Raw genomic sequence first — 23,495 nt, forward strand, 5'->3', positions numbered from 1 at the left:
ACGCTGCCTCCTTCCCGGCTTGAACCCTCAGAGCCCCGAAGTGATTCCTCCTACGCGTGCTCACCCTCCTACCTTCTCATTCTTGCTGTTGGTTGGTCTCCAGGGAGCCTCACTTCCTAACATGGTGTTTTTACTATTTTTCTTTTTACAAACATCTCTTTCTTCTCCCACTAGAAGCACCAGCTTAAGGACAGGGGTTTTGTCCCTCTCGCTGTATTCCAAGCCCCAGAACAGTGGCTGGCACGTCTCAGGGGGCTCGGGTGATTACCGCATTAATTAATGAATTAATAGATGGAGGGAAGGAGGGCCTAGAACATGGCCTCAGCTGTGTCCGAGAGCTCCTATGAGCAGGAGCCAGGCTGATGGGACCCGAGAGAAAGGGCCTCCCAGCCCAGGCGGGGCCTGTGGCGAGGCCCTTGGAGGCACCACCTCTGAGGGGCAGGTTCAGAGCCCAGGGGAGGCTCAGGCCTCAACTGCAGGGCGCAGCCTGTGGCTCCCTGGAGGGTCAACGTCCCCACTCCCTTCTGCGGTCTGTCGAGGTTCAAGCCAGTGGCTTCCAACCCAGCTTCCCCTGAATAAAGGTGGTGGAGCCTGGGAAAGGCCAACAGCTCCGCGTTCCGCCCACCCGGGGGCCACATCCTGGGAGAGGGAGGCCGGACTCCTGGGGAGCCAGCAGCTACGAGGGCTTTTCCAGGTGTGGCCTGCACCTGCGCCGCAGCTGGGCCATCCCTGCGGCCACCCACAGCGCGCACCTCCGCCCCTCAGCCCGAGGCCTCCCCTGATGGCTGTCCAGCCTGGCTGGGAGCTCGCTGGGGGGGCCCTGAGCGGCCGCCTTGGCTCCCCCCACATCTCCACCTGTAACCGTGGAGGCGAGGACAGGCCGGCCCCCCTCGCCCCAGCGGCGCCTGCGAGCCTGACTGCGCGGCTTCGGCACGCTCCCCGAGCTCGGGACGGCGGGGGAACTCCGCATCCTCGCGGTCTCCGCGCCGCACGTGGCCCCCGCAGCCGACCCTTCCAAACCCACGTACCGAGAGCATCCTGGGCCACCTGCAGCCGCTCGTCACCGCAGGGGCCGCTCTGTGCCACTGAGTCCGTCCCAGCCCCGGCTCACGGAGCTCCCTGCACTTCCTCCCTCTCTGCCCAGCCCATGGCCTCGTCCTCCGCAGTCCATCCTCAGCTCTGCACCCACAGCTCCCTGCCAAGGGGGGCGGCCGGTTTCCCTCCTGTCCTCTGATCCATCAGGACCCGGTTGCCCTTCTCCCGGGCTGAGGAGCTGGCATTCTGGCCGTCCCTGGAGTCTTCCTGTCTTTTTTAACACACAGAATCAAAATAGTCCTCTTGGGGGGCGGGGGGCTCTGCACACAGCTTTTCCCAGAAGGCCACCAAGAGCACCGGCAGCGTCCATTCCTCTGTCACAGGCCACCTGGGCTAGTGTACGTCTTGGGCCTTCTCCACGTTGGGGGAATTTTATTTCAGGGTGAGTAGAAACAAGGGGAAGACAAGGAGCCGGCCACTGCCACCATTTGCTCCCCGCTCGTCTTTATGGGGGGCGGCTGGAGCCCTCAGGGAAGCCCGTGAGCTCAGGGAGGATGCAGAGAGCAGGTGAGCGTCCCCTCCAGCAGCCACTAGGTGTCCACTCAGCCCCACCAAGTCACCCGGCTCTGCCAGCCCCAGCCCGGCCAGCAGCTAGCTCACCACTTGGGCTCTACTCACCTTTGCGTGTGACAGAGCCTGACCCAGGTCAGCTTGACCTCTCGTAAGCGTGCACAGGAACATGGGCCAAGCACCCAGGGCCAAGGGGGCCCTTCTGGACCTGCTGTGCCACATCCTTCAGAATTTAGAGCCTTCCCAGCCAGCCTTTCCGCATGAACCCCGCGCTCACAGCAATGCCCCCCAGACCCCCCTCTGAACCCACAGCAGAGGGGGTCGAGGGCAAACAGAGCCCTACCCGCCACTCACTTCTGGGTGCTGTGCCCGCCCACCCAGGCTCACAGCTGGTCCCCATCCGCCGGTTAAAACCAGAGCTGTCGGAAAGAGTAGATGCTATTGTCAGTGTGAGAACGCAAGGGAACATCACAGGCCATCCTGATCAGAGGCTCCACCGCTCTGACTGTAATGACTGTGGGGGGGGTGGGGGGGGGCCTGTAAAATCAAGCACATTTTACCCAGAAAGAACGTTCTGATTAAAAATTTTCATGTGCTTGAAAACCATCACAGGCTCTTGGGGTTCCAGAACTTGAGGGAATGCAGAGAGTGGGCCCAGAACCCCCCCTCCTGCTCCCCACTCACGCAGGCCGCAGGCGGCTCTAGAGCCCAGCAGCTGGCTCCCCGTCAGAACTTCCCCCAGGACCTCTCCACAGTCCTCCCCTGTCTGACGGCACCATGAGCTTGCTGTGCAGAAGCAACCTACCTGCTAACCCAAAGCCGACGTGGGCCTGGGGCTGACAGCAAAAGCCTCACGTTGCCTGAATATTCAAAACCCCAACACCGAATGGGACGAGATCAACCACACACCATGGCACGGAGCGGGAGCATCTGGAATCAGCCCGTCACCCCCCTTTCTCTGAAGGTCTGCTCCTCGGCTGTAAGGACACGACCCGGGGACAAAGGGTCTGGAGGAGTCAGCCTGGCCCAGTTCACACACAGCCTCAGCGTGGGAAGGGCCACCACCCCAGGTGACGGAGAAGGCCTGTCCCCCTCCTTCCCTGCACGGGAAGCAGTTGGCTGAGCTTGCTTCCCTGTTGGAGAGGAGCCCTCGGGCTGACCCCTAGCCCTGGGCCAGACCACGAGAGGGGTAGTCCCAGGGAGGCGGCCACGGGGTGCCTTCCGGAGCCAGCCTCTCAGAAAGCCCCTGAGATTATAGGCGGGCCTGGCTTCAGAGCCCCATCCTGCCCCCGCTTCCCGGAGGCAGGGACCAAGAGAGAGAGGAGATAGTTACACGTGGATCTGCTCACCGAAGGATGAGTACAACTGGGAGCTCAGAGAACACAACTGGCGGAGGCTGTAGTTCCTGCTTGTGGCCTGCGGGCACCCCCAGCAAGCAAGGCCCACCCTGCAAGGGCCCCTCATGGGTAACAGGCTTGGGGAGGGGTCACCGGCTGCCTTTGCTCTTTGCAGCAGTGCTCTCTGCCCTTTCAGGGGCTCTCTCATCAACCCCTGCGACATTTCGACCTTGAGCCCTGCTCAAGGTCCCTGCCACCCTCCACCCTCTGCCCTCACACTGTCCCACGGCGCCCTCTGCTCCCCACACTTCTCTTGCTCCTGCTCTCCTTCCCTGGGCTCTGTCTTCCACCTTGACCACTAGAGGGCTCTTTAGAAAACACCATTCGTGTCACCTTATGTATTAAATATTTAACAGAACATCCAGAATCCCACTGTAGACCTGATGTCCTGCAGGGTCTGCCCAAGCCCCTCACCCCTTGTGCCACTCTGACACCCCAGACTCTCTATGATCCCCAGGATGGCTCCCCAACCCCGCTTTCCGCCTGTGGGTGGGACAGTTTCCACTCAAACCATCCACTTCCCTTTGTCATGACCTCTCTCTGGTTCAGGACTGTAATGGGAACACTGCTTGTGTGTAGCCGATTTTGTGTGTGAAAATTACAAAGTCAGACGTTATTAATCAAAAAAAAAAAAAAAAAAAAAAAACCCCAAAAACCTACTTCTCCTTGTGGTCTTCTCCATAAGCCACATAAAATGGTAGGTTAGAAGGACACAGAAGCCTAAATAGAAACTTAATACGTCGACTATTGAATGTGAAGACAGACCACCAGGCAAGGCAGGGGACCCTCATTCCGAGCCCCCCTCGTGGTGGGAGAGGGTGGGCCTGACTGCTGAGCCCACACCCAGGCTTCTGGGGGGGCGCCCCCTGTGTCTCCACTGTAGTCAAGGGACTAGACACATGCTGATGCTCTCCAGCTCAGATTTTCTGACTCAGGGGCCCAAATGAGGACTGGAAGAGGTGAGCCCGGGGAGCTGTGCTGATGGGTGCAGCCTCCCCCGGGCCCACCCTCCCTGGCCCTTGGGTCCCAGGTGAAGAGACGCGGAGAGGGAGGCGTGGACGCAGGGCTGGGGAAGCCACGGCCCGGCCAGGCCTCTGCTCTGTTCAGCCTGCAGGGCCCCAGCAGAGCAGTGTCCCTCCGAGCAGCACTGCAGGACCTCAAGGGTGGCTGGGGAGCCCACACCCAGACACCCGGCTAATGCCCGGCCAGCCATCAGCTCTCGGCCAAGCGACCCTGAGCTCTTCACCCCCACGTAAAGGAGGACTCCGTGTCCAAAGGAGGCCTTTTCTTTCCCGGGTTAAAAAACACCAGATCACAGAGATCACAGGGAATGAACACTCCTCCTCAGATTCTGGGTCTGCCCCCCGAGAGGCGAGGGCACCCATACAGGCCGGGCTCCGATGGGACCCTGTACTAGGCTCGGCTTAATGCAAACTGCCTAGAAGGCCACGGCGTCTCGGTGGGTGACAGAGGCCTCCAAGACTGGCACGGGCCGTGGCCTCAGGCCTGCGTGCGGCCTTCTCGGGGGACGGAGCCACACATCCTTTTGATCTGGCTCTGGGTGAAAGCAAGGGACTTATAAATTCAGGTTTACGAGACAGAAACCTCAACGAGGTGGTTCTGATGGTGCAGCGGGAGCTATCGTGGCACCTAACACGGCGCCAGGCACCTACCACTCCGTAGACCCCAGCCGGCCCCGCGCTGCCGCGGCATCCCGCTCTGACCGCAGCAGACCCGGGACCCCACGAGGGAGGGCCGAACCCTGCCCTCACCCAGCCTGCCCTGGGAGTCGAGGAGCTGCCTGGGCCACCCAGCACCCACACAGGGGCCCGCGCATTGCTTGAAGGCAGAGCAGGGAAGAGGAGGGCTCAGTCCCAGTCACCGATCCTTTTACTATTTTGAGCAGCTTTTACTGCTTAGAAAGCTTTGGTTTCATATGGGCCCATGGCCTCCACAGCCCAGGGAGGAAGGGGCCATCCTGCAGGGGCGAAAGCAAACAGCAGGCCCTGCTCGAAGTGGCACTTGAGAAAGACCAGAGAGCTGGTGCCCAAAAGGTCCCGCAGGAGTGCTAGACACTACAAGGCCCATCTTCCCTGGACCCTGTGACACTGTGTCCTGGCCCCTCAGATTGGCCATGGAGGCAGCATCAAATCTCCGTGTGCCTGGCATGGACGGGGGTGCTGGTATAATCAGGGCTTCCTGGGTCCCACCTCAAACTCGCAGAATCCGAATCTTCAGGGGTCAGGCTCGGGACTCTGTACTGTTAACAGACACCACAGGCTGGGGAACCCCAATCCCCCCTGTTAAGAGGTCAGAGTGCAAGTGATTTGTGAAATTTATTATCTTCCCGGGGTGCAAGACATCTGTCCTGACATGGGAACCCTGAGGATCACTAAACAGCCTGGGGAGGGGGAGGACAGTGAGGAACAGATACCAAATTGTTGAGCTTTTCTGCAGGACAAGGCCCTGAGAAGCATCTTCCCTCACCGTGAGCTCAGCCACCGGGGATCAGGCACATTGGCCTTAACTCACCGTCTGTTATGAGTGCTCTGCTGGTCAGAACCTTCCCCAGCATAAACTTCAACACAGCCAAGATGCTGCAAAGGATCCCACTTAAAATGGAGACGCTGAACAGGAAATCATCCTAGGAGAGAAAGTTCCAGATTTCAACAGTTCACCTCCTGCTTGAATAGATGATCTGCAAACCACTTGCCTTCAAGATCACCTTTGGTCCCAGAACAAATAATCAGTTGGGTATGCTGCCACCAGGTGGGAGTATCTTGCTTATTCTCATAGGGCAGTTACCTGTGTCACCGGGAATTGGACAAGATGATCAAAACCAGATTACATTCCCTTGGAAACTATTTCTTTTTCTTATTGGAGATTCCCCTTGACACTCCTCTGCCAAAATGTTTGGCAATCACTGATCAATAACGTAATTGGTCAGAATGCTATAAACGGGGCATGCTATGTGCAGTTTTTCATAAATCATTCAAAAAGCAGCTGGAGAATATGGGAACATGTAAGTACACCACGTGACTACGAGCACTTCAACACAGAGCCCACTGAATCGGCCGCACAGTCAATTATGGCTAAAGCGACTTAAAACCATGTTTTTTCCTTAAACTCACACAAGGCTATTAGACGTTCAAATATAGGCTTCAAGGTGGGGAAAAGGCATCTAAAAATATAGTCTGCTATTGACGTTATCTTAGCACTTCCTATAAGTTTCTACCTTAACTTTGCAAGCAAATGAGTGAGTCACACATGCAAAAGCCAGCACCGCTGTCTTATGACATTAGGGCCCACCATCCTCCTCAGCTTAGTGCTCCCGTGCATCACTCCCATGAGACACAGCCTCCAGATTCTCTCCAATATTAAAACGCAACTTCCAGCAGAAATCTGATAAAGCATCAAGATACAAAAGAACTGATTCCTTAAGCATCTTATTACCCAAATCCACTAGCCTAGTGCCAGAAAGATGGGAAGAAGGAAGACATGGCCTGTTTTCCTGGCTTCAAAACTGAACGAAATCATTTGAAAAATCACCTCCCTGGAAACAAGATATCTGCAAGGCATCAAAGCATCTCCCCTAGAATACTGATCAATGGTGGTTTTAACATATGTCCCCAGATCCTCTGCTAATCCTTCTTCCATGAGGTGTGGCTTAATTCCTTCACTGTGGGCTGGTATCTAACAAATGAGGATGGAAAGGGGGAAAAGAGTGACTTTTGAGTGGAGTGGTCTGGTGAGTGATCTTAGACAAGTGATCAAGATTAGGAAGACCATTAATAAGTGATGATGGTATCATGCGCTTCCTGATAAGATGTGACCTGACGAAAAGAACGGGTCTTGGTGTTCTACTCAAAAAATCCATAACCACAGCTGAATCTTGAAAAAACACTGAACAAACCCACATTGACAGACAGTGTACAAAACTTCTGCCCTGAGCACTACTCTTCACGTGTGTCAAGGTCACGAAAGGCAAGGAACAAGCAAGAAACTGTCACAGGTTGGAGACTATGGAGACAGAGGACTAAATGCAACATGGTGTTCTGGACTGGATCCTGGAAGAGAAAAAAGATATTCAGTGGGAAAGCTGGGAAAATTGGAATGGAGCCTGGAGCTTTAATACCTAGTAATCTTGGAGTTTGGGCAAACGCACCCCGGTTATCTCCATGAGATGTCAGGGAAGGCTGGATGAAGGATGTATCGGAACTCTCTGTAACATCTTTGTGACTCTTTTATAAATCTAAAATTATTTCTAATTTTAAAGTTCTTTAAAATAATTACCTCAGCGAATATTATGATTACTATTTTACCTCCTCAAATTATCAACAGGGATGATGCCAAACCTAGCATCTTAGGGCAGATCCCAAGTCCCTGCTGTGCATGAGGCCACAAAGCAGAGCCCACGAGGGGTAGGGGGGCGGGGGGCCAAGGAGCTCCAAATCACAACTCCCGCTGTGCAGGAACTCTGGCTAATCATGGGTGTCGGTGCCCAAAGGATATAATGCAATGGGTCGACATAGACCCAGTTGCTGACAGGATTCAGAAAGCCTAAGCTGGGGGAGACACAGTCAAGCACTTGGGACTCCAAATTCAGAGGCTGAATTCTTGCTTTGCTCACCTCGCTTTCTCATTCCATTCCATCTCTCTACTGGTAATGCCTTCATCCCTAAATTCCCAGAAGTGGTGAAAATCTGTATGCACCCCATCTAAGTCCCAAAGAGCTGGGGTACCCTTCCCCATGCATCTTGAGAAGAGCCACTGTGATTTTAGCGGTCCTCTCCTGGGTCTGCTATCCCAGGGAGCTCACTGCTGAATGGGGAGGGGGCTTAGCTGAAGGGCAGTGAGGCACCAGTGGACATTTGCTCAAATCTGGACCCCAGTGTTTACTGGGGAAACAGACCCGAGCGCTGAAATCTCAGTTGTCTCTTCCACAGGGGAAAGGGTGATACCTGCAGCCCCAAGTAAGCAAACGATGTGCAGTAAATGTAGCAATTGGTGCTAAAGAGCCCAAGCACATCATCCATGCACTAACCTATCCCACCAAACAGCCACACTGAGTGCTAATGGCGAGCCCCAATTTTTTTCTATTATCTAGAGAAAAGTAGGCATGGTGTAATGGAAAGAAATATACGGAGGACTATGAGGGGACCCGCAGTGGCTTGTCAAGGCTTCACCCACATCATCAAGGCTGCTCCAGTGAGGGTCAAATGCAATTCCGGTCCACCTTCACAGTACTGGTTGTCCTTGCTCTGCTTCACCCTACACCCCACCGTCTCCCCTCCAGGCAGCCCTAGTGACTTCAGGGACAACAGTCTGCCAGATGCTGCTTCTGCAGCCCCCACCAGCCTGTAAACTCTCATCCCTGCAGTAAAGCCCTATTCTCTACCATCTAGAGTGGTTCTGGTTCTCTGCTTGAACCTGAAATACTATTTCAGAAGGATGCTTAAAACAGTGCCTGACTGCTGAAGAAGGTCGCTAAGAAGACACGACTGCTGGCTGACCTACCTGCAGGCTGGACTGGCAACTGGAGGCTCCCCGTCCCCGTCTGTCCTTGGAATGTGAGTCCCACTTGGCTTCCCCACTCCCAGAAGCTGCCCCAAGGATACAGCCTTGAAACAGAAACGTGGTATTGGGACTCTCTAGCCTGGGTATGTGACTGAACCCAGGTTAAACCTCTATATAAACTTTCAAGATTTGGTGGACAGGATCGTGGAAATCTAGTCATGTTGTGGTCAACCAAGATAAGCCTCACATGTAAGATCACTTACTTATAAAACCTACCATCTATGTAGGTTTGATGAGGACTCAAGTTTTGGAATGCAAGGTATGGGGCCTCTATTTGTGCCTGTATGTTTACATACGTCTACAGATCTATGGATCTATGTCATGTATGTGATGTTTTCATACCTCCAGAGGGCATTGCCAAAGGTACTCTGTACAAGAGCCCTATTTAATTGGCTTAAGGAAAAATAAGCTTTATTATCAAACATGTTCTTATGTAAAACTAAAACACGGTTTTCTTTCATCTGCTAAAAGGACAAAGTTTTCTTGGACTATTGGTCTTTTGATGAGATTATGAAAGGTTTTTCTTTACCTTTTAAGTAACCTGCCCAGAAAATGAAGATTCTGTTTTGTCAAAATAGTTTCCTGTGCCTCATGTTATCTTTATCAGGTCTTTGATTACTCAACAAAACTGAGTTTCTATTATAAGAGGTGTTTTTCACAACTATGTAACTTTCTTATTTGCCTTCAAAGTCTTTAATTAATCACTTTGATTAAATGGATTGTTTCACAGTGACCTGTGATCCTATTTAATCAAGTGTTTTTAAACATTGTATATTTTTGAGAAGCTTCCCAAAAATCAAATTCTCAATCAAGTCTTAACAATGAACTAACTTTGGGATTTTCCAGAGAGACCCACAGTATCTCAAAAAATGTTTTCTCTCTCCTTATGAAAAGAAGATGTTTAACTAATTAGGCTTATCTGATATGTTAAATTTCATGGGAAGCATTGTCAAATATGAATGATGCTAAACTTTCTTTAGGGCATACTTGTCTGAAATTCCTAAAAACCTAATATGTCCTAGTAAAATGTTATCAGTCATCATTTTAAAATGTATATAACACAGAAATAACCAAATTCTCTAGTCAATTACACTATAATAAACTCTCTTCAAATCTTTAGCCATGGCCATTTTTAAGTTTTTTTGTCATTTACAGTTTCTGTTTTATTCTGATGCTTTGGCAAAAAGTGTTCCTGTAAAAGTGCTTCATCATCAAGGAGATTCACGGAACAGATTTTGACTAGTAAAGGTTTCTGATAACTAAGATCAATTTGCCTTCATGTGGAAAGGACAATAATGAACATTTCAAGTATCCCTCAAGGTCACCTGCATAGCCCCACAATATGTCCTGGACCTGTCTCTCTGTCTTCCTTGCCCACATCAGTAAAATGGGCACATGACATCAATGTTAACATGTGAAGACTGCCTTTGCTGCAGGACACTGTACAGGCTTTGCTGGAATATCTGCAAGGGGAAAAATGGGCAGTGAACCCACAGAAAATTCAAGGCCAAGTGCTGCAAAAGGTTTAGAGAGTTGTTTGGTCAGGTAAGATGCTCATTGTCCCGGAAGCTATGATTGATAAGATGTAAGCCTATTTATCCCTTAAGAGTATAAAAAAGATGGAAGCCTTGGTAGGGATTTGGATTCTTAGGGGACTTATATTCCCCACCTGGCACAACGTCCCTTTCTCTTATGCCACCTGGGAAGGAAAGGGCACATATGGGACTGGGGATTAGAGCAGCAAGCCACCTTTGAGAAGGCAAGAATATTAATGAAGCAGATTAAAGCTCTGGGCATCTCCCAAACAGAGCTATGATTTGAGTTACATGTGTCTACGACTCCAGAAAACAGACAAAGGAGAGTGCCCCTAGGATTTTGGTCCCAGCTCAGGAAGGGGACAAAACTTGATAGACCCACAGAGCAACAGATCCTAGCACTGTGCATAGCATTGTTCCAGGCAGGAATGAATCACAGCAACTAGTAGGCTGCTAAGAGCTGTTCACGAACCCTAGCTCTTAACTGCTGGCATCAGCAGTTGGGCTATCCTCAAGAAATTAACCCTATGGCTTAGAAAATGAGAAGCTAAGGGATGGATGACTCACAAGTGGGGTCATAATGTATGGAGGGACTTTTGGGTCTACCTGTGAGAGCCTGAGGCAGCAGTTGCTAGTAAAGCATTGGCTATCCCTGGCAATCAAGAAGCTCATGCCCTGGGGTGGGGGGGGGGGGGATTGATACCTTACCTCAGAATAAGACCCAGCAACTGACCATTTAATAGATACAGAAGATCGGATCTATAGAAGGTGGCCGCCATAATGCCAACCTGAGATGGCACATTGCCAAGGATGCCAAATTGCACTTGAAATAGAGTGACTTGATGATTAGCGATCTAACAGTCATTATGTATTATGTCATATGTATTCTAAAACACTCAAGGCAGCCACCAAAGGAGTCCAAGGCCAGCTACCAGAGCTCCCAAATGGTGAGGGTGGCAAATTGATTATACTGGCCCCCACCCTCTGAGTGAGGGTTCTAAATATTCTCTGGTTTGTGTGGACCTACCCTAAGCTTTCCCATGTTCCTGCGCAAACCAAGCTGCCCCCAGTAGGGGATTTAAAAAGCCGAGTGCCACGTATGGATACCCTTGCCAAATATACAATGATCAAGAGTCACATTTCAAAGGTCATGATGTGCAAGACAGGCAAAAGAACATGACATGGAATGCAGGTTCCATCTTTCCTATAACCCAAAAGTAGCAGGGTTGGTAGAAAAGAAAAAATAGAATATTAAAGCAGCAGATTAAATTACTAACAAGTAAAACCACCTTGACTGGGTGGACTGAAGAACTGTTCTAGGTTTTAATACATTTAAATGATCAACCAGAAGGGTCTGTGACCCCGTATGCCAGACCAGGGACCCCTGCTGAGGGCCCCAAGATCATAAACCTACAGAAACTTCATTAAACAGCCATTGCCCTGACTCTGTGGATCAACATGCTGTGCTGCTGAGACCACCAAGCCCTATCACACCATGGAAAGGAATTAACTACTAGAATTTGCAATGCAATGTCCTGCCAAGATGGCTAAATCACTTCAAAACCCTCAATGAGGGGGAATTGATCTCTACTGGAACCCCATTACCCTGATGCACATCGGACCTGCTGAAATGCACTACCTTGGATGGAATACGCACCACTGAAAGAGGGAAAACACTGGGGATCCTGGTCTGCCAAACCCGTCTCCCAGATCATCCATCTCCACAGGCCTGACAGTGTTGCCTTCCCCAACCAACACATATAATATGTACAACCAAGTCAAGTTTCTTTCTTTTTTTTAATAGATTTATTTATGTTAGAGAGAGAGAGAGAGAGAGAACACACACGCACGAGCAGGGGGTAGGGGCAGAGAGAGAGGAAGAGAGAATCGCAAGCAGACTCCACACTGAGCGTGGAGCCTCACAAGAGGCTCAATCTCATAATCCTGAGATCAAGACATGAGCTAAAACCAAGAGTCAGATGTTAACCAACTGTGCCATCCAGGTGCCCCAACCAGGTCAAGTTTCTAAAGTTGCCAACCTCGCTATCCTCAAAACTAGATGGGCAATTTTTGTTTCCCCCTGGTACAATCATTTGACTGCCATCTTTGTTCCTTCTGTTGGCCTGGAGTATGTTATAGCCACCCAGAAAGCCTTAAATGATAACCAAAAGGCCTGTCCTTACTAAAATATCTGTAATGAGAAACCTGTCCTCCGAAATCGGAGGGCCTTGGACATTACTATTGCACCATTAAGCAAACAAAAGGTTTTATATTCATATCTGATGAGTCTGCTAATGTGTTGTCTTTATTAAATCACATGAGGGCACAAATGAATACCCTCAGTGATCTGACCCCCAGCCTAGGGCACTTAATAAATCATTTGGATCATGGGGCTCTTGGTGGAAAAAGTTATCACTGATTATGAGAATTATTAACTTCTTTTTTCTCTTGCACATGTCTGCATGGTTGCTGTGGCATCTGCGTCCAATGCAGCCCAAGAGCTGCCAAATGAGCCACCTCCATGCTACAGAAGCCCCTTGCTTGACCACTCATGGCAAACTGTGGAACAGAGGGCACATAAGATTGTAAAAGCTGATCATGAGAGGGGAAATGTTGGAAAAAGTCACAAAAAACAATGATTGGGGGCACCTTGGTGGCTCCAATTCTTGGTTTCAGCTCAGCTCATGATCTCAGGGTCGTAGATCGAGACCTGTGTCAGTCTCTACACCCAGCGAGGAGTCTTCTTGAAATTCTCTCTCTCCCCCTCCCCTTACTCTCTAAAATAAATAATCTTTAAACACACACACACACACACACACACACATAGACCACCAGTTGACCTCCAAACTGAACCTGAGCAATTGAAGGCTCCCCATCCCTCCTCTGTCCTTGGAATGTGAGTTCCACTTGCCCACCCTCCTACTCCTAGAAGGTGCTCCAAGGATACAGCCTTGAGACAGAAATATGGTGTTGAGGCTGGACTAGTTATGTGACTGAACCCACTTTAACCTCTATATAAACTTTCAAAATTCTGGCAGGCAGAAATTACTCGTCTTGCAGACGCCCAAGACAAGCCTTAAAGTTAAGTTCCCATGCTTATCACACCTGCCACCTACCAATCTGGAGCAGGCTGTCTCTCTTTGGTGTCTCCCTGCCCTCTGCTTACGGGGGATGGTTTCAGATTATACCCGGGAATCTTCCAAGGGGATTGCAAACTAACACTGGCACAGAGTAAATGCTATATTTAAATGTAGAGAAGCCAATATGCAAAACCCAGGCTTTTCTGTCTGTGGATTCTTTCTACAAACCATCCTCTGCTTTCAGGATCAGATCTGAAGGAACAACTGCCTTCCCAAAGCCTGGGAGAACAGAGACTGTGGCCATCTCAAGGCCTCACCCAGATCCAGGAGGCTTTGCTCACTATTGCTGCACTGATCTGCCTCCAAAACAAGTAAACCCTGCAGAAGAACCCAGGAAGGACCTAGGCTAGCACAGGCCTGCCAACTGCCTCTTCCAAAACCAGCTTTCAATATCCTAGAAGTCCTCTGTAATTTCCCCACTCAAGCCCACCTGGCTCCCTGCTCCCCACGTAATGTCAGAAATGTAGTCATCAGCTTGCTGGAGACATTGAGTCCCTGCTATGGACTGTTTGTGTTCCCCTAAAATGCCTATGTTGGGCTCCTAATCCCAAAACAATGGTTTTGGGGCCAAAGGATGAGGCCTTTGGGAGGTAATTAGGATTAAATGAGGTCTTAAGGATGGGGCCCTCATGATGGGATCTGTGCCCTTCTAAGAAGAAGAAGACATTTCTTTTGCTCTCTCTACCTGCATATCCTGAGAAAGGGCCAGGCAAGCTACTAGTGAGAAGGCAGTTGTTTATAACCCAAGGAGAGATCTCTCCTCAGACACTGCTCCTGTTGGCACCTTGACATTGGAGTTCCAGTCTCCAGAAACAGTGAGAAATAAATCCCTGTTGTGTAAGTTACCAAATCTGTGGTGTTTTGTTACAGCATCCCAAGCTGGCTGAGATGATCCTGAGTATAATAAAAAAGGGAGTTTCTGAGAGGATTACTTCCCAAGGATCAGGAAGCCAGAGCAGATACGGCTAATGATGAGAAATTGCAACCTGAGCGGGTACGTACCACTGCTGACTTCTTTCAGAGTCATGTCTCCATTAATTCTCACAACCCAGCCAAGTGGGAATCTGAAGTGGAGAATCAGATGCACAGAGGCCAAATGACTTGCCCAGGGTCACACAGCTAATGGGGGGACCTGGATTTGTTCCCAGCTATAAAATGTACCAGAGTACCTCCTTTATGGCCTCGTAAATATCCCTCATGTTCCTAAACTGTGGACTCTGTAAAAACAGAGAAATTGCCTTTTCCTGGTTAGGTATTCTGTTTTCACTGTTAACAACACTGAGCCCCCATGATTTCTCACAGCTGAGTCTTTACTTAATCTGAGCAAAAAGGTTCAAATAAGTCAGCTACTCACTCAGAAGCCGAAGACAAATACATATAGTCAAGTTAAGTGATACATAGATTATATCCATGCAGCCAAAGCTTCTTTATGGCTCTGTAATGATACAGGCCTTTTATAACCATCTCAAAGCTATAAACAATTGATACACTTGACTACACAAAAATTAAAACAGATGCAGGGAATATGTTATAACAAGTACAAACTCAGAAAAAATATTTTCACAAAGTGTTAACCTCCCTTATAAAAAAAAAGAGCTCTTAGAAATCTGTAAGAAAAAGGCCAAAACAAAACTAACAGAAAAATGGGCAAAGGACACTTAGAAAATGATAATGAATTTTAAACACATGAAAGATACTTAAGCTCACTCATAAAAGAAAAACAAAATTATACGGCAATATCATTTTTACCTAACCAAAAGGATTATTAAAAACTTTTGCTCCTTGAAAGACATTAAGAAAATGAAAAAATAGTCCAAAAAATATTTGTTAAAGGATTTGCATCCAGAATATATTAAGATTTTCTATGACTCCCTAAGAAAGCAGATGAGTCGTTCTTAATAAATGAGAAGATTTGAATAAACATTTCACCAAACAAGATATATGACTAGCAAGTAAGCTCATGAAAAGACAGCCAACATCATCAGTCAACAGTCAACATGCAAAACTGCATACACATTAGAATCAGTAAAATTAAAGAGATAAGACCAACTGCAGTGAGGATGTGGAGCGACCAGAATTCTCATATACTGCTAGGAGGAGTATACATCCGTGTATGTATATGTCACTTTGTAAAAACAGATGGGCCACTCCTCATAAGTGTAGACTTACCACAGGACTCAGCAATTCATTGGTATTTCCAAAAGAAACAAAAGCTTGTGTCCACACAGAAACCTGTCCACCAGTGTTCTAAGCGCTTTTTATAGTGTCAAAAAACTGAAAACAACCCAAATGTCCAACAACTGGTGACTGGAGAAACTGTGATGCATCCATACAATGGCCTACTATTCAGCAGTGACAAATCATTATGCTAAGTGAAAGAGAACAGGCACAAGAGACTAAATAATTTATTATTTCTCTTATATCGCATTCTAGAAAATGAAAACTATGCTGATAGGAAGCAGATCAATGGTTAGGGAGAAGGGTGATTAATGACTTCAAATGCGTATGATGGAACTTTTCTAGACTGACAGTATTCTCTGTATTTTCATGGTGTTGGTAGTTCTGTGACTATGTATCAAGGGGCACCTGAATGGCCCAGTCAGGTAGGCATCTGACTCTTGGTTTCAGCGCAGGGTAGCCTGTAGCCTCAGGGTTGTGAGAAGAGCCCTGCATCAGTTTCCATGCTCAGCATGGAGCTTACTTGTCCCTCTCCCTCTGCCTCCTCATGCCCCTCTCCAACTCACGCTCTCTCTTAAATAAATAAAATCTTTAAAAAAAAAACCAAAACCTCATCAAATTCCATGGGTGAATTTTACTGTATGTACACTGTATTTCAATCAAACTAATTTTTAAAAAAGAAATTTATCTCAGGGATCCTTGGGTGAAAATTAGTATTATTTACATAATTCAGCTTATGCACATTATCATAACGTACATAATCTCCATTATCATAATGTGAGACCGAAGACAGAGATCAAAGCATAGTCATTATGAAGATTAAATCAGAAACTTAGAGAGGTCAGGGGTAGAACATGGACCCAAAGGGTCTGACTTCGAGTCTCATGAATTTCCTACTGATGTATTTGCACTGTCTGAGTGAGTCAACACTCCTTTTTATAGACTTATCTCAAGTGTTTCCTCCTCTAGTAACTATTTCCTGACAACTCAAACTCTACCAACTGACACTTGCACTCCACACCCCCTCACTCTGGACCAGGTTCACATGTGTCTCGTGACTCAGCCTTGCACTTGCTTCCTACACTGTTTCTCTCTCCTACGAGCTCACTAAGAGGAAAGATCATTTCTCATTCACTGCAGTATCCATGTCTGTTGCAATAAAAAACGTTTATGACATGTCCCCATACCAGTAGAATGGCTAGTATCAAAAAAGACAAGAAAGCAAGTGTTGGTGAGGATATGGAGGAAAAGGAACCCTCCTGCACTGTTGGTGGGAATGCAAACTGGTGCAGCCACTGTGGAAAACTATGGAGGCTCCTCAAAAAAAGTAAAGATAACACACACACACACAAAAAAAGTAAAGATAGAACAACCCTATGATCCATAATTCCACTAATGGGTATTTACCCAAAGAATACAAAAACACGAATTCAAAAAGATACATGCACCTCTACATTTATTTCAGCATTATTTACAACGGCCAACATATGGAAGCAACCTAAGTGTCCACTGATAGATGAATGGACGACGAAGGAATAGTATACATACCAGAATATTACTCAGCCCCAAAGAAGGAAATTTTGCCGTTTGCAACAAACAACACAGATGAACCTAGAGGGCATTATGCTATGTGAAATAAGGCAGAGAAAGACAAATACTATATGATTTCACTTATATGCGGAATCTATAAAACAAATGAACAAAACAATAACAGTAAGAAACAGACTCATAAATACAGAAAATGAATGAGTGACTGACTGCCAGAGGGAAGGGGAATGGGCAACACAGGTGAAGGGGAGTAAGTATGAGGTACGACCTTCCAGTTATAAAATAAGTAAGTTATAAGAAAAAAAGTACATGTAGGGAATATAGTCAACAATACTGTAGTAACATCGTATGGTACAGATGGTGTCTACACATACTGTGGTGAGCATTTGTAATGTATGTAATTGTTGGATATGTTATACACTTGAAATTAATATCATATGTCAACTATACTTCGATTAAATATTTTTTTAAATTTCTGATATGAACTTCGACACTATTACAGGGATGTCAAAATCATAATCCGCAAAGTCTTTGACAGCCATTTTATGAAAGACATAGAAATGTGTATCCACATAGTCACTGTCATCTTAACCCTCAGTGACAGTCAGGAGCAGAGTGTTAAAAACCTAACTCAGGGGACACCCGGGTGGCTCAGTGGTTGAGTGTCTGCCTTCGGCTCAGGGTGTGATCCCAGGGTCCTGGGATCGAGTCCCACAACAGCCTCCCCACAGGGAGCCCACTTCTCCCTCTGTCTATGTCTCTGCTTCTCTCTTTGTGTTTCTCATGAATAAATAAATAAAACCTTAAAAACAAACAAGCAAACAAGCCTAACTCAGTAAAGGCAATCTGGGGTGAAGGGAGCACACAGGGGAGAGGCCAGGCTGACCGGTTCTCTAATGATTAAATGGGATGCTGGAATATACCTTGAAATGGGAAGGAACACCACCCAGGGAGTGTTCTTGAGCACCAGCTGTTTCCCTGGACTGTTGGAGGGAAGCAGGACATTGGTGGTGGCAAGAATGAAATTCTGTGAAGCCTGACCCTCACACTCATGCTCCCAGAGACCAGACAGACATGAGCTGGGTCTGAACATACCCCCCTCTCTGCCAGCCAGGGCTATGGGACACAGAGGCTTCATGGCGAGAACACTCCACCTGCCCATCACCAGGGCGGCTGAGTTCCTCCTGCCCTGTGGGCAACAGTGCATGACCCCCCAGCCCAAACTTCAGGACAGCTTAGAAGCCACCTTGACCTGCCCTGAACACGGCCTCTACCCTCCAGATCACACATGACAAAGGCCAACAGTCCATCTGAGTGGAGTGCCTTTCCACAAGCTAGTAATGCCTCTGAGATTTTCCAACTTCATTGATCCCCAAATGTGAAAAGCAACATGTTAAGTCAATGGAACAAAAAACAAAAAACAAAAAAAGGAATTCCGAGAATCTGACAGATCGCCATTGTACAAAAAACCTTCCACCCCCAACTCACGGGTCTGCAGCAAAATGAACCCTGTCTTGCCTTAGAGACCAAGTCACTGAGGCACATCCCCAGCATCTCCTTGGCCAGTCCCCCAAATCTGGCCCACAACTGGACAAGAGAGAGCATACCTTCTGTATACACATGAGGTGGTCTTAAAATCACAGAGCATCAGATCTGGAAGGACTTAGAGACCATCTAATCTACACGGCAGGTGGGGAAACTGAGGCTCTGAAAAAGCAGGTGGCTTTCCCCAAAGATATGAGAGAAATAGCAGCAGAGCTCAGAGGTCCCAACCATGCTCTGTGTCTCCCTGGACAGCGGACCACTATCAACCTCTTCCGATTTTCTAAGCCCAGCCTGGAATGTGATGAAAGCCGCACAGCTAGTTTTAGGATTCAAAGGCAGATAGGGGAGAGTTGATAAATCTTGACCTGGGGAGGATCCTGGCACCGATGTGTGATATTAGCTACTGTACACCAGCTCAGGAGAGTTTGGTCTGCAAGATCCGGACCTTGGGCCCCTCGGCTCCAGGAGAACAGGGGGCCCCTGCCCTGGCCCGCACTGTCCGCTGACCTGGCGGCAGATAAAAGTCACCATGACCTGCTATGCATACACTGAGAAGATGAAGATGAAGGTCTTTTCACCTCCTCACAGTAAGCCAAGCCCAACCAAACCAGCTGGATGAAGCTGACCCCTCTGCCCTCAGCTTTTCCCACTCTCCCTTTCTCTCCCTCTGCTCCAGCCACCCCCGCCTATGCCTTTCTCCTCTAACATGTGCAACATGCTCCTACCACAGGACCTTTGTTCATGCTGCTCCCTCTCATTCCCTCACTTGCATCATACCTGTACTCAAACAGCACCTGCTCGGTGAGGTGGTCATTGACTGTAATCTCATCCTCTGATCTTTTTTCTTTTTTTTAATGGCACATTTCACATTCAAACACGTGTGGCTATTTAAATTGAGCAAAACTGAAAACTCAGTTTGACTAGCCACACTGCAAGCGCTCAGGAGTCACATTCGGCTGTTGGTCACCGTGCGGGAGAATGCAGGCTTAGAACATTTCCATCGTCACAGCAAGCTTGATTGGGTGGTAGGGACCTGGAAGCAAGCAGGCCGTGCTCTCCGACTGGCAGAAAGCAGGCAGTGGCGGGACGGTGGTCGAGATGAGGGCAGGCCAGGCGCGCGGTCAGAAGAGGCAGGCAGGGAGGGCATTCAGCCCCGCATTCAACACACACGCACAGGGCTTAGATCCAACACGACTGACCACACCCGGCCTCAAAAGGCTCCCAGGGACTCGTTTTGCTCCTTTGAGTCATCATAGACTGTCTTGTTGAGGTATAAGTAACAAATGATAAAAGGCACAGCTTTTAGACGTTTGACAGGATACATTCTGCCAATGGTAGCACCCACCGAACCAGGCCCAAGACGAAACGCAGAACATTCTGCTTAGGTGGGAAGGCTCCTTTGCATCCCTTGCTCTGCGGCCGCCTCCTGAGCACAGTCAGCAGAGCACTTTAGTCTATTCCTGAATTTTTTTTTAAGACTTTATTTACTTATTCATGAGAGACAGAGAGAGAGAGAGAGAGGCAGAGACACAGGCAGAGGGAGAAGCAGGCTCCACGCAGGGAGCCCGACGTGGGACTCGATCCCGGGTCCCCAGGATCAGGCCCTGAGCTGAAGGTGGCACTAAACCACTGAGCCACCCGGGTGGCCCTGCTCCTGGGTTTGACATAAATGTTAGCACCGGCGTCTGCTGTTCCGCGGGCCACTCTGGCAACTTGCGGTGTTGGGGACACGTCGGCGGCCTGCAGGCGCCGGGCATGGCCTAGGGGACCGCGTTCACAGCCCGCCCCGTGGAAGCTCTGTCCTAAGTCACTCTGAACGCCTGTTGACACCGGGCTTTGTCACCAAGGTCCCGAGGGAGAGGCGGTCAATGAGGCAGGGAGCAGGTGAAGCAGCAGGGAGGAAGCCGGTGGGGGCGGTCCCCTCCCCTGACACGGGAGACCGCCTGCCATCAAGACAGCTGTGCCAGCAGGTCAAATCCTAGGGCGAAATGAGCTCCGGGGGGCAAGCTGCTAGAACGGTCTCTCCCAGCAGCCTCTACAGGGCCAGCCCGGTCACTGAGTGAGATCTTGGCTGTTGGATGGCCCAGTGCCACCCTCCAACAACTCCACCTACCCTCCCTGCTTGTGTTCCCCCCAAATTCCTTACGTTGTAGCCGTGAGCCCTGGTGGGATGGCGCTGAGGGGTGGGGGGTCTTTGGGGGGTGACCAGGTCAAGAGGGTGGCGTCCTCTGAATGGGACTCATGAGGACACAGCCAGAGGGTGACCCTCCAGAGCCAGGAAGAGCAATCTCACTGACACCCTCTGCCGACACCTTGATCCAGACTTGCCCACATCCAGAATTGTGAGAAATAAAGGTTTATTGAGGAAGCTGCCCAGTGTGTGATATTTTGTCCTTGTCACCCGACACACTAAGACATTCCCCGTCACTCCCACCACTTTCCTTTACCCCCAAACAGAGGTGTGATGGGAGTTAACACCTGTCAGCCGGAGCCAGCTTCTGATGGATTCACACTACCCCATAAAATGGATAGGCCCTGTCTCTGGCTGATGGCTGGCCAGCAGCAGTTGCCAACACTGCGACACTGAGTTTCTCCAACCTTCCTGCAGCCACCCCGTTCTTCCATACAGCCCCATATCAAAGCATTTTTATCCACAGTGTTGCTCAGGGGGAAACCTTTTGTAGAAATTATTATTATTATTATTATTATTTTGCAGTACCACTTGTCACCTCCTGTTTTAAGCTTGGTCCTTATCATAGGTGATACTGGTAGTTCGGATTCGAGGTCACAGTGAGCTGTGGCCACTAACACACTCGCCCCTTCCCCCAAGACCAACACGTTCCCTCCTCGTAAGATGTGTGACAGCACGTGGGAGAAAAGGGAGGCTCACTTGCTTATGCTTGCAGAAAAAGGGGCGTCCTTTGCTTTCCTAATGAGGACAAATTTCAAATCATTCTGACACTACATGGGTTACAGAATTACCCAGGGAAATGCTAGTGCTGGCTGAATAGTAAATGGGTATTGATTTACAGCCCCAGGTGGAATTAAAAGTCACTCTCCTTCTCAGGTCTTTTCAAGGCACCCCTCCCCCAACCCAGCAGATGAGAAAAACTGGCAGATGTGGAGGAAATCACACCAAGCATGAGCCCTCAATGTCCCCCTGGTGACAGGCACTGAGGGGGGGGCACTTGATGGGATGAGCACTGGGGGTTATTCTATATGTTGGCAAATTGAACACCAATAAAAAATAAATTTTAAAAAATAAAATAAAATAAAAATGGAAAAAAAATGAAAAAAGTTTCCCCCTGGTTATTAAGTTACATTGACAAATTGCCATGGATTCACATTAAATGACTTCACAATTTTTAAATCAGCATCGGACTGCTCCGATGTCCGGAGGGTCAGGAGGTGGTGTTCAGACACTCAAGCCAGCAGCCAGGCAGTTCTGCAGCCAGTGGACTTGGGGTCACCGGTGGGACTTATGGGCAGACTGGGGAGCCCTGGTCCCTTGTGATTTCTGGCCAGGCTGGCTCACCTGACCATCGAGGCCTCATCGAGGCCTGCAGTCCTGTGAAGGGAACAGGGGCCCAGTTCCAGGGCACCCCAAAGCTCGAATGCTAGGGTCACGAGATGCTGTAGAGGAGGGCAAGGCGGCGTCAGCTGAGGCACTGTGACTGCCTCGGGACGAGGGGGCACTTTCAAGTGCTTGGCTGCCATGCCAAGATGCAGCCTGGCTTCTGTCACGTGAGGCATCAAGTCTGATAGCTGTTTTCTGATGCAAGAGAACATGCAAGACGCACGGGGAGGACAAGCGCCCTGACCCCTGATCACTGCCTGCCATGGAACTGGAGATGAGCTGTGCTGGATGGACTCACACACCCCTCTCCCCCTGTAACTATGGGACAGCTGAAAGAAGTAACACCTGCAGGGTTCCCTAAAACGTGAACAAAGCATGGGAGCCCTTCAGCTAACCCTTCGTGACCCAGAAGGCACTGCTGCATTTGAACCACTCTGTTCTGTAAAGGAAGTAGGATCTTCCAGCTTCCTGCTTTTCTGCCTCTGGTGGTATGAATAACATGCCACACGGACACCTGGGTGGCTCAGTGGTTAAACGTCTGCCTTGGGCTCAGGATGTGATCCCAGGGTCCTGGGATCGAGTTCTGCATCAGGCTCCCCGCACGGAGCCTGCTTCTCCCTCTGCCTATGTCTCTGTCTCTCTTTCTCTGTGTCTCTCATGAATGAATAAGTAAATCTTAAAAAAAAAAAAAAAGTCACTGAATATCATGCCAAAACCCCAATCAAACTAGAGAGTTCCTTACATAACAGGCATCACAATACAAGCAGTGCTACTATTGATGCCCACTGGAGACAAGGCTCTTTTCCAAAGCCTTCATAAACTATTTCATTTCATTTTCAACATAAGCAGTTCAAGATTCCTGCTAGGTAGAAATCATGAGCCACAAACAGAAGGCTAAGTGTCCCCCCTCGGGTCAGGTCACACAGCTAGTCAGGGACACAGAAGGTATTCAGACTCCCAGCTGTCTGACCTAAACTCTACTACCCTTCACACTGAGGAACATGAAGCACAATCTTCCTCTCAAGCTGCCTGACGGCCCTGACTTTCAATTGTGATTAAATAAAAGAAACAGAATAATGCATAATGCAAAGAACACTGCTTTATGTATCTGATAATGCCTTAAAAATCGGAAGAGGGATCCCTGGGTGGTGCAGCGGTTTGGCGCCTGCCTTTGGCCCAGGGCGCGATCCTGGAGACCCGGGATCGAATCCCACATCAGGCTCCCGGTGCATGGAGCCTGCGTCTCCCTCTGCCTGTGTCTCTGCCTCTCTCTCTCTCTCTCTCTCTCTGTGACTATCATAAATAAATAAAAATTAAAAAAAAAAAAAGAAAAAAAAAGTGCCATTTAAAAAAAAAAATCGGAAGAGATGCCAATTTAAGATACTGGAATAGA

General features: G+C 48.9%; 1 protein-coding gene across 1 annotated transcript in view; it reads right to left on the bottom strand.

Annotated features, from left to right (window-relative positions):
* The window catches only part of TMEM163 (transmembrane protein 163), a 224,680-nt gene that overhangs the window by 3,715 nt on the left and 197,470 nt on the right, over window positions 1-23,495 (bottom strand). The window contains exon 6 of the mRNA XM_072789244.1: window positions 5,535-5,646. Within this exon, the coding sequence (XP_072645345.1) occupies window positions 5,535-5,646 (112 nt within the window). The remainder of the gene's footprint in view (window positions 1-5,534; window positions 5,647-23,495) is intronic.

Source organism: Canis lupus, chromosome 20, assembly GCF_048164855.1.
Source record: "Canis lupus baileyi chromosome 20, mCanLup2.hap1, whole genome shotgun sequence".
Lineage (NCBI taxonomy): Eukaryota > Metazoa > Chordata > Mammalia > Carnivora > Canidae > Canis > Canis lupus.